The 12,072-nt window shown below is 37.2% G+C and overlaps 1 protein-coding gene across 3 annotated transcripts in view; it reads right to left on the bottom strand.

Annotated features, from left to right (window-relative positions):
* The window catches only part of DOCK4 (dedicator of cytokinesis 4), a 473,136-nt gene that overhangs the window by 74,093 nt on the left and 386,971 nt on the right, over positions 1-12,072 (bottom strand). For all 3 annotated transcript variants that reach the window (XM_043872328.1, XM_043872326.1, XM_043872327.1), the window contains exons 28-30: positions 9,311-9,386; positions 7,078-7,178; positions 6,289-6,347 (exon numbers count right to left, since the gene is read on the bottom strand). In XM_043872328.1, the coding sequence (XP_043728263.1) occupies positions 6,289-6,347; positions 7,078-7,178; positions 9,311-9,386 (236 nt within the window). The remainder of the gene's footprint in view (positions 1-6,288; positions 6,348-7,077; positions 7,179-9,310; positions 9,387-12,072) is intronic.

The following is a 12,072-nucleotide window of genomic DNA, read 5'->3' as shown; positions in this document are numbered from 1 at the left end:
AGCTCTCTACAGTCAAAAACAAGACCTGAAGCTGACTGTGGCTCAGGTCATGAGCTCCTTATTGCCAAATTCAGGCTTAAATTGAAGTAGGGAAACTCACTAGGCCATTCAGGTATGACCTAAATCAAATCCCTTATGACTTTACAGTGCAGTTGACAAAGATTCAAGAGATTAGATCTGGTAGACAAAGTGCCTGAAGAACTACAGACAGAGGTTAGTAACACTGTATGGGAGGCAGTGACCAAAAGCATCCCAAAGGAAAAGCATTGCAAGAACGCGAAATAGTTGTTTGAAGAGATCTTATAAATAGCTGAGAAAAGAAGAGAAGTGAGAGGCAAAGGAGAAAGGGAAAGATATACACAACTGAATGCAGAGTTCCAGAGAATAGCAAGGAGGGATAAGAAAGCCTTCCTAAGTGAACAATGGAAGTAGAGGAAAACAATAGAATGGAAAAGACTAGAGAATTGTTCAAGAAAATTGGAGATATCAAGGGAATATTTCATGCAAGGATGGGCACAATAAAGGACAGAAATGGCAAGGACCTAACAGAAGCAGAAGAAATTAAGAAGTGGCAAGAATACACAGAAGAACTGTACATAAAGGTCTTAATGACCTGGATAACCATGAAGGTGTGGTCATTTACCTAGAGCCAGACATCCTGGAGTATGAAGTCAAGTGGACCTTAGGAAGCATTACTAAGAAATGAACTAGTAGAGATGATGAAATTCCAGCTGAGCTATTTCAAATCCTAAAAGATGATGCTGTGAAAGTGCTGCACTCAATATATCAGCAAATTTGGAAAACTCAGCAGGGGCCACAGGACTGGAAAAGGTCAATTTTCATTACAATCCCAAAGGGCAATGCCAAAGAATATTCAAACTACTGTACAATTGCACTACTTTCACATGCTAGTAAGGTAATGTTCAAAATCCTTAAAGCTAGACTTCAGCAGTACATGAACAAAGAACTTCCAGATGTACCAGCTGGATTTAGAAAAGGCAGAGGAACCAGAGATCAAATTGCCAACATCCATTGGATCATAAACACAGCAGAAAATTCTAGAAAAACATCTACTTCTGCTTCATTGACTATGGTAAAGCCTTTGACTGTGTGATTACAACAAACTGTGGAAAATTCTTAAAGAGATGGCAATACCAGAATCCTTTACCTGCCTCCTTAGAAATCTGTATGCAGGTCAAGAAGCAACAGTTAGAATCGGACATGGAACAATGGACTGGTTCAAAACTAGGAAAGGAGTACATCAAGGCTATATATTATTACTGTGCTTATTTAACTTACAGACAGAGTACATTAGGCAAAATGCCAGGCTGGTTGAAGCACAAGCTGGAATTAAGATTGCCGAGAAAAATATCAAAAACCTCCCATATGCAGATGATAGCACTTTAATGGCAGAAAGTGAAGAGGAACTAAAGAGCCTCTTGATGAGGGTGAAAGAGGAGTGAAATGCTGACTTAAAACTCAACATTCAAAAAACTAAGATGATGGCATCCAGGCCCATCACTTCATGGCAAATATTAACAGAAGGGGGAAAAGTGGAAGCAGTAACAGACTTTATTTTTTTGGGCTCCAGAATCACTGCAGATGGTGATTGTAGCCATGAAATTAAAAGACGCTTGCTCCTTGGAGAAAAGTTATGATAAAACTAGATAGCATATTAAAAAGCAGAGACATCACTTTGCCGACAGAGGTCTATACAGTCAAAGTTATCCTTTTTCCAGTTATTATGTGTGGATGTGAGAGCTGGAACATAAAGAAGGCTGAGTGCCGAAGAATTGATGCTTTCAAACTGTGATGCTGGAGAAGACTCCTGAGGGTCCCTTGGACAGCAAGTGGATTAAGTCCTAAAGGAAATCAACCCTGAATATTCATTGGAATATTCACTGAAGCTGAAGCTCCAATACTCTGGCCACTTGATGCGAAGAGCTGACTCATTGAAAAAGACCATGATGCTGGGCAAGATTGATGACAGGAAGGGAAGTGGGTGACAGAGGATGAGATAGCTGGATGGCATCACCGACTCAATGAATGTGAGTTTGAGCAGACTCCAGGAGAATGGGAAAGATACGGAAGCCTGGTGTGCTGCAGTCCATGGGGTCTTGAAGAGTTGGACATAACTTACGGACTGAACAACAGCAGCAGCTTCCCTTCCCATCTGGTAGCCACTAATCCATCCTCTATATGCTTACTTTTGTCTCCCTTTGTTCATTTATTTACTTTAATATTCTTCATGAGTGAAGTCATATGATAACTGTCATTGCCTGATTTGTTTCACTTAGCATAACACCCTCTCAGTTTTGGTTTCAGTGAAAGTCGCTCAGTCGTGTTCGACTCTTTGTTGACCCCATGGACTACACAGTCCATGGAATTTTCCAGGCTAGAATACTGGAGTGGGTAGCCATTCCCTTCTCCAGGGGTTCTTCCCAACCCAGAGATCGAACCCAGGTCTCCTGCATCGCAGGCGGATTCTTCACCATCTGAGCCATCAGGGACACCCATAATACCCTCTATGTTATCACAAATGACAATATTTCACCTTTCCTATAACAGAGTAGTATTCCATTCTTTGTATATACAACCTCTTGACCCATTTTTCTGTTAATGGAGAGTTAGGTTGTTTCCATATCTTGGCTATAATAAATAATGCTGCAATGAATACAGGAGTGCATATATCTGTACAAATTAATTTTTTGGTATTCTTTGGATATCCAGAAGTGGAATTGCTGGGTCACATGGTAGATCTAATCTTAATTTTTTGAGGACTCTTCATACTTTTTTCCATAGTGGCTGCACCAATTTACCAAATTTATCAATGTAAATTGGTGCAGCCACTACAGAAAATTACCACCAACAGTATATGATGGTTCCCCTTCTTTCACACCCTGTTCAGCACTATTACTTCTTATCTTTTTGATAACAGCCATTCTAATGGGCATGAAATGATATCTCATTGTGGTTTTGATTGACATTTCCCTAATAGTTAGTGATGTTAAACATCTTTCCATGTGCCTGCTGGTCATCTGCACGTCTCCTTTGAAAATATGTCTATTCAGATTCTCTGCCCATTTTTTAATCATTTATTGTTGTGGTTGAGTTGCATGAGTGCTAAGTTGCTCAGTCGTTTCTAACTCTTTGTGACCCCATGGACTGTAGCCTGCCAGGCTCCTCTGTCCGTGGAATTCTCCAGGAAGAATACTACAGTGGGGTAGCCACCCCTTCTCTAGGGGATCTTCCCGACGCAGGGATCAAACCTGTGTCTCCTGCATTGGCAGGGCAGATTCTTTACCACTGTGCCACCTGGGATGCCCCATATATTTGGATAATAACCTCTTATTGGATATATGATCTGCAAATATCTTCTCCCACTCAGTAGGTGGTGTGTTGTTTTGTTGATTGTATCCTTTGCTGTGCAGACATTTCTAAGTTTTATTTAATCCCATTGGTTTATATTTGCTTTTGTTTCCCTTGCCTAAGTAGACATACTTAGGAAGATATTGCTAAGACTGATGTCAAAGACTGTACTGTCTATGTTTTCTTTTTAGAGTTTTATAGTTTCAGGTCTTATATTCAAGTCTTTAATCCATTTAAAATTTTTGTGTATGGTATAAAATGAAAACCTTTAATTATCTGAATAAATTCTCCTTTAGCAAGCAAAACACTCAATATTATACACTTATAGGTGATCCAAATTATAACTAATATATACTGATATTCTTAAGTAACATGCTGACTTAGGCCCTTTGAGGGGTGTTAAAATAGTACCATGAATACTTAATTTTTCTTAACATTTTGTAAAAATATATGTTGGAAAAGAGGTTTTTACATTTCTAAACAGTTTCCAATTCCAGTTGTTGTATGGCAGCAATGACCTTTAAAATTCACCTCATGTTTTGGAAGGCTATGACCACAACTCTAAGGAAATAATGCAGAAACCAAGGAATGAAGTGAAAATGTACACACACCTTATACTTGAACTATGTCATGCTGGGAATTTGCACTTGATTATAATGAGCCTTTTATAACAGGGTGCTAGAGCTAGACTTTAGGGTTGGAAAAACAAAGAAAGGCTAGAGTGCTGTCTACAGCAGTGCTTTTCAGTCTTTAGCCAAGTGCCTAAGAATCACCTGGAGAACTTGGAAACTCAAGACTGTTGTGCCTCCTCTCAGAGGTTCTTGAGAGGAGCCAAAGAATTTGCATTTCTTACAAGCTTCCAGGCGATGCTGTTTACTGAGTGCTATTGTTGTTGTTCAGTCACTAAGTTGTGTCCAGCTCTTTGCGATCCCATGGACTGTAGCCCACCAGGCTCCTCTGCCCATGAGATTCTCCAGGCAAGAATACTGGAGTGGATTGCCATTTCCTTCCCCCAGGTATCTTCCCAACCCAGGGATTGAACCCACATTTCCTGTTTGGCAGGGGGGATTCTTTATCACTGAGCCTCCTGGAACCACTGTTCAAAAGAGCACTGACATCATAATATGTTATGGGGACCAGCATGCTTTAGAGATGTTTTACATTCTTTAGGTTTCTGAGGAAAACAAAACCCAGAGAGGTAGACATATTTTTGTTAAAGACAAAATAGAGGAGAAAAGTTTATGAAGCAAACAATGACATCTTTAATGCAACAAAAGGTGCCAGTTTTATTTAGCAGACCATGGGCCTAAGGGCACAGGTATGCTGGCTTAGAGAAAGATTCATGTGGAAATAACCACACATGACTGTGCTAAGATTTATCTAGAAGATGTTAACCTGCCATTTTCTCACATTCTGTTAACTCAAGTGAACTGTCCAGGTCTTATCATTTGAGCTCTGACAAGAGCCTAAGCCACAACCACACTTCAATGTAACCTTCTTTGGAAAACACTTTGCTAAATTAATGCCAAAAGCAATAGGGACATTCCAAGGGTCTTGATCTGTTTTTGAAAAACAAAGCACAAAGAATCAATGAAACATGAAGACTGAGAGGAGGTGTTCTTCAAATAAGACAAATTGAGGTTATTTTTCAGTTGAATCTAAACATATGTCATGGGCTTCTCTGGCTGGTTTTAGACAGTTGGAGGTTGCTTTCAAGTGGTAACTTCCTTTTTTTCCCCCCTGAAATTATCAGTGAGCATCAAACCCTGGGCTCAATTATATATAACAAGGTTTCTTCAAATTGCCCTGTATGTATTCTACATTTGAGGGGTATCTTGGTCAAATATCACTTCTGTAACATGAATTGAAGTAAAATGATAAGGGTTGTATTTCTAGTTACAGAAAACAAATTCTGCCCTTTTCAAGTTGTGTTTGGATAAGTCCAAGAGAAAATATAGTTTCAGGTCATTATATATTCAATTCAAATAGGTCCATCACTTTAATAAATCACAAGGGAGAATTACAATAGTAAATGAATGCTATGAACTTAGGGCTTCCTAGAAGGCTCAGCGATAAAGAATCTGCCTGCAATGCAGGGGATGTGGGTTCAATCCCTGGGTGGGGAAGATCCCCTGGAGGAGGAAATGGCAACCCACTCCAGTATTCCTGCCTCAAAAATCTCAGGGACAGAGGGGCCTGGTGGGCTACAGTCCAAAGGGTTGAAAAGAATGGGACACAACTGAGCAACTAAGCAGAGCAGAGCTATAAACATGCATAATTAACATGTCAAATTAAGTAAGTTATGACTTTCTATAAAGAAACCCAATGCCAATGAGATTTTAAAACAACGTTTCTTCTAAATATTATTCTTTTTTATGCAACCAGATCTGTGTCATCAATTTGCTGGATAATATGCTCTATCTGCTGTGGCAGATTAACAAAACTGGATCTAATCGTTTCTTAGCAACTACAGATGCTTTAAAATCCTTTGGCTATAGTCTTTATGACATAGGCCATTGGTTTCAAAATTTTAAGAGTACAGATGCTCAGGTCAATGTTTCATGAACCTTATTCTAAATTCGTTATGATTCACAGCCTCAATTCATTCTGAGTTGCTATAATTCCAAATTCTGAAAGGTTAGCTCATTGCAGGTCTTACTGGAATAATGCTAGATTATAAAATTTGTCATTCAGTGGAACACACAAAAGAAAGGTGATTTTTCAGATAGATACCAATTTAAAGAATCAGTTGTAGCCTTATTCAACGCCAGACTGTCCCTTAGTCTCTCTAGACTTCTTTATTGATTTAGACACTTGGTTTCAAATGCTGTCAATGGTAAACTGTCCATCTTCATTTGTTTCCTTACAAGGACAGTGATAAGCTACAAAATAGGGGTGGCTTCTTTTTTCATTACTTACCTAGATTTTGCCACATGCTGAAAATTTCACAACCCATTGTTACCCGCATGTCACCATATCTGAAATAGAACAGAAATCAAACCTGATACAAAGACTCCAGAAAAAAGAAGTTATCTGTGTCTTTTTAGGACACAGTCTATCTTTCTGAATTAAAAGACAACATGTTCTTAACTAAAAATGTTTAATGTACACATCTTTTACTGAGGTATAACTGACATAATATCATATTATAGCCTTTAGGTACACAACGTAACAATTTGAATATTTGTATATATTGCAAAATTGCCACCACAGTAAGTCCAGTTAATATCCATCACCATAACTAGTTACAATGTTTTTTCTTTCGATGAAAACTTTCAAGATGCACTCTCTTAGCTACTTTCAAATATGCAATGCAGTATTATTAACTAGAATCACCAGTGTTGTATGTACATTACATCCCCATGACATTCATTTTAAAACTGGAAATTTGTACAATGTATTAATACATGTCTTGAGGCCTCTAATTCAAATTCACATATTAACCCTTGAGTGAAACATATTTGTCTCATAATTTTTGGCTCCTATAGTATTTTTGAATCCTGAAAGACTGAGGACAAAGATTTCTAAATAAGCTCAAAATAGTGAAATTCCAAAAAAGTCGCTTGCTGTCCTCTTGATCATTGCCTCTCCACTTTGATTTCTAGTTATGGAGATCAGATTTATGAATCACTCCAAGTAAAATACTTTTTAAAGGGCACAACATTTGATTTGCCTCATATTCTTACCCAATTATACACTGGTACTTACTTTTCTAATACCTTTTTCTTTTTGGAAGGTGTAAACATCTCTAACTGCAGACACAACTGGTTTATAAAAATGACCGCAAGGTAAAAGTAGGAATCCCAGATCTAAAATGAGAATGACATATTTAAATACTATGGGGTTACAAAAATATTTACAGGTGAAGTGACAAAATATCTTGGATTTGCTTCAAAAGTGGTAAGTGGATGGGGGGAGAGTTGCAATAAGATGGGCCATGAGTTGATAGTAGCTGTACCTGGGTATGGGTACATGAGGGATTCATCGTATTATTCTCTTTACTTTTATACATCCGTGAAATTTCCTATAACAAAGAAGCAAACTAACTAAATAGATACTATTTTTATATTGCTGTATCCCAAGTTTCATGGGCTCTCTGGTATATGCTAAATGGTAGATACTTCATTTCTCTCATAACATGTCTGTGTGTCTCCAAGAAGGCTGAGGCATAAGCTGGATAACTTTATTTTGGTGTGATTTCATTTTGGAACCCCTTTAAATGTAGGACTCAAAAAAAAAAAAAGAAAGATACATACACTATTTTGGATATGCTAATTGATTTAAATTCAGAGAGTACATAAAAATTCCCCACCCAGACAAATCTTCTAAGTTCTCTTACACCAAAAACGCATTAGAAAGAGATCAAAATAAAATTTCCAGAAATAAATGTAACCAAAAACATGGAGGACATAGGGAAAGAAATGACTTTTCTATTGACACCATGTAAAATTAAAGATTAATATGAAACATTATAAAGAATATATTTTATACATAAAGAGTGCTCACAAATAAAAAAGAATATAAAACTCTAAGCAAAATAATGAACAAAAGAACAGATACCTCACAAAACATGAATTTTAGTCAATAATTAGTCAATAGCTAATAACTAGTTAATGATTAATAACCAATGAATAATTAAAAACATAACTAGTGAGAAATGTGGGCTTCCTCTTGGCTCAGACGGTAAAGAATCTGCCTGCAATACAGGAGACCCGGGTTTGATCCCTGGGTTGGGAAGGTCCCCTGGAGAAGGAAATGGCAACCCACTCCAGTATCCTTGTCTGGAAAATCCCATGGACGGAGGAACCTGGCAGGCTACAGTCCATGGGGTTGCAAAGAGGCAGACATGACTGAGCGACTTCACTTCACCTCAGTGAGAAATGTAAATAAAGCAAAAAATTGTTCCGCTTATCAGAGTGCCCCCCAAAATGGACTCCTCTAGTGCGGGTGTATGCCAAGGCAATCAAATAGAATTGTTACAACCTTTACCTCAACATTTTCATTTACAAATATTCATCCAAAGAAACAATTAGGAATATAAGTCAAATTTTATTTTGTAAGAAATATATAAAAAGAGTAATTTACGAGAATAAAACAGTAGAAACAAACTGAATATTAAGAAGTAATGTGGTGATAATGAAATTTTGATATTTTGATTATTATAAAGTATAAAGACATCTATTATGCAACCATTAAAATTCCACTGGTTTCTATTATACTTTTTGTATTTTCTAGTTCTCTGATAAGGAAATTTTATTGAATGTTTAGTATAAAATGTTACTTTTAAAAGAATGGGAAATTAAGATGTCAAAAACATAAAACACCACTCAGAAGGGAAACCAGGATAGGCACTGCCCATCTTTATTTACCATTTTTCATTCTCTATTTAAAAAATGGTATACTGAGAATTCCTAGAGACCCAGGCATATCACATTACATTACAAACTTACAGAGAGATCTGCCCTAAAGAATCTTACTAATTTTTCATTTTTTTTTCTTTTCACTAGTTCATTCTAAATTATAAGAAGATAGAGATCTAAAGGAACTAAACAGTTTACTTTGTAAATATATTCTTTATATAAACTCTATTTTAAAAGATGTTTTAAAACATTATGCTCTAAGTTCTTTTTGTCATGCAGGGGATCAAAAAGAAAAAGAATTAAAATTTACAGTAACAGTAAAGAACATTCTTTCCTCTTAAGCACTATGATTTTGACCAGGTTGATGAACATAGTTATAGACCTAACTTATTCACAAATAGAATGAGGAACTCTTAACATTATTCATAATTGAAACTAATATGTTCCAAGATTAATTTGAGGTAGCCAGAATAATTTTATCTTCCTATTACTAAGAGAAAGAAAATTCATGAGGCAATTTCTTGAGGGATAATGTAAAACCTTTTAGCCTAAGCAAGATAGTTATCTAAATGGATACTGACCTTATAATCAAAGTTTTCATTTAAGAAGTTCTTCCGAAGTGCATCTGACAGGTACAGAACTGTTGTAATAATGACGCTAGTGATAAAAAAGAATACATTTTAAGTTGAAAACTTCACATTAGTGAAAACCATTTATTAGGCAAGACTAAAGTAATTAAGACAAAAGAAAACCTCTTCAGTAAGCCTGTGGAACAATATTAGATAATTCATATTTGAAATGAAAAAGAGGACACCTAGAAAAAAAAAAAGTAAAAGAATCTGCCACTGAAATGATATGCAGAAAAATCTATAAATTCATATGACTCAGAACTATATTGTCTTGATGTTTTACAATTTTTAAATTTCTAAACAAAGCAAAAATTTTTAAACAAATTTACAATAGTCTATATTTTATTAACATAGAAGAAAGTATAAAAACTTATATAATACAGCAAGAGAGAGAGCCCACAGATGAAATGGGCAGGTTAAAGCAATAGATTATATTGAGTATTTATTTGACTGTCTTCTCCCTGCTCTTCCCTATTTAAGGTGTTAGCGGGCATGTGAGAGCTATGGGAGTCAGATTCCCTCTCCATGGTGACAACATTGCCACTAAAGAAACCATTACAGACTGTGAAATTGTCTATATCCCAGTACTAAGCTGTGTGAAACTGACAGTGTTACAGCAGTTTAGAGAATGGGGCATCTCTGGGCTGGAGAATTAGGGAAAGCCTGTCAGAGGGGCCATATATAGTCATCTGTATCTTGTTAGGGAGATTATAAAAGGAAGATTTAGTAAGCATCCTTGGTTAACTCTTGAGTTAAGCAATTTGTTAAAAATCTGCTCCTTTTAACAGCTACAAGAGCATATGTTCAAAACTGAATGCAATTCCAATTGGCTCATTTAATGTCAGATAACAGCATTTATTGAAACAAGATAGGTCACTCCCCAAACCACCAGAAACCAAGCACCAATTTATAAATGATTGATCTTTAAAATCTCTTTGGCCTTTCCTAAGATGCATGCATAAGGAAGTGCTTGTGATGTGATGAGGCCCTAGTTCTCATTGCAGGATTTGTAAATGAGGGATGTAGTTGTATGACCCTAGGTAAAATAACATGAAACAAAACAAAACACCTCATCAACCTCACACCTTGGTTATCCTACTGGTAAAATAGAGATTAAAAGAATATTTACTCATTAGAAGAATATTTATAGTTTTTGGAGAACATAAATGTTCACTGATGAAATCCAAGGTGGTAACTGGTTAAGTTTCTAAAGCAGTTCATTCAAATCTTACTGTATAAAACTAAAGCTTATTCATCAGAAAATGGAACGCTATCAGGCAAGGAAGGGGCTCTTTGTCCAGCACCTATTGCATTGTTGGGCTTCTAAGTTTAAAGAAGAAAAATTTGCATCCTTAACAAATGTTTTCCTTCAATAGTCAATGAAGAAATATACACAGAACCATGATACCTGAGTTTCACATCAAAACCACCTTCTGGCCCACAACTCTAGCTTGAACTGTTGTTCAGAAACAGTAACCTCTAGTGTTAGTAAAACATGATGTATCTGAGATTTGGATTATTGGGCCCAATGCTGTGGAAAGGAGCCAACAAACTCAACCTTCCAAGTGAGATGATTCCTTGGCAAAGACTACTCATTTGTAATCTATATGCTGGATCCCAAACACATGAACAAAATCCATGGCTTCTTGAACAGTGCTTGCTGGTAAACAACAAGGACTCTCTCTGGCTTTATGAAGGACCTGTGAGCTTCAAGCTGACTGCTTACTGGAATCACTGAGGAGCTTTAAAAAACACAGATGTCTGGATCACACCCAAAAGATTTAATAATTGGACTGGGGTGCAATGTGGACCTCAGGATCAGTAAAGCTCCCAGGTGATTTCTTTGTACACCCAGAGTTGAGAACCATTGCTCTAGACAAACATTTTTAAAAGTTAGACAAACTTCCATGGATGCCTGGTGATCATTTAAGATGCAGATCATGATTCAGCAGGCTTGGGATAGGGCCAAAAGTTCTGCATTTCTTACAAGCGCCAGGAAATGTTCACGCTGTTGATTCACAATCCAACTTTTGAAGAGCAAGGTTCTGGAGAGGTTCAAGTCAGAAACACATTCCAAACAACACTGCTTCACACTCTCCTGCCTTCAAGAATTTTAGGCCAGTGACTACTGTGGTTCTTTAACAGGACATGCATCCTTGCTCTACACTGAACATCTCACCCTCATACCAAGGGTGCTTTATCATCAGGCATAAGAAGTACAGGGCACAGGCCTTTTCAGGGGCTTTGGAAAGTACTGCGTGTGTTTGTTAGTTGCTCAGTCATGTCTGACTCTGTGCGACCCCATGGGTTGAAGCCTGCCAGACTTCTCTGTCCATGAGGTTTTCCAGGTAAGAATATTGGAGTGGGTTGTCATTTCCTTCTCCAGGGGATCTTCCTGACCCAGGGATCGAACCCGGGTCTCTTACATTGCAGGAAGATTCTTTACCGTCTCAGTCACCAGGGAAGCCTGGCAATTTATTCCATAGGCCAATACTTCAAAAAACAAAATGTAAAAACTGCTTTTCATTTTGGCATGCGGCAGGTGGTATGATGAGGGATAAGACCTTCAAAAATATGACTTCCCAGGGCTAAAAAGATCTTAAAATGACTATTTCAATCGCTTTTCATTTATGCTTATAATCCTCAGCCCAAGTCACAGAGGCAGCTCCCAGAGCTTTTTATGTCTCAGCACTAAGACAGTTTCCTGGCATACA

The sequence above is a fragment of the Cervus elaphus genome, chromosome 18, assembly GCF_910594005.1.
Source record: "Cervus elaphus chromosome 18, mCerEla1.1, whole genome shotgun sequence".
Classification (NCBI taxonomy): Eukaryota; Metazoa; Chordata; class Mammalia; order Artiodactyla; family Cervidae; genus Cervus; species Cervus elaphus.
Note: the sequence above shows the minus strand (reverse complement) of the source record. Positions and strands in the feature narration are given on the sequence as shown.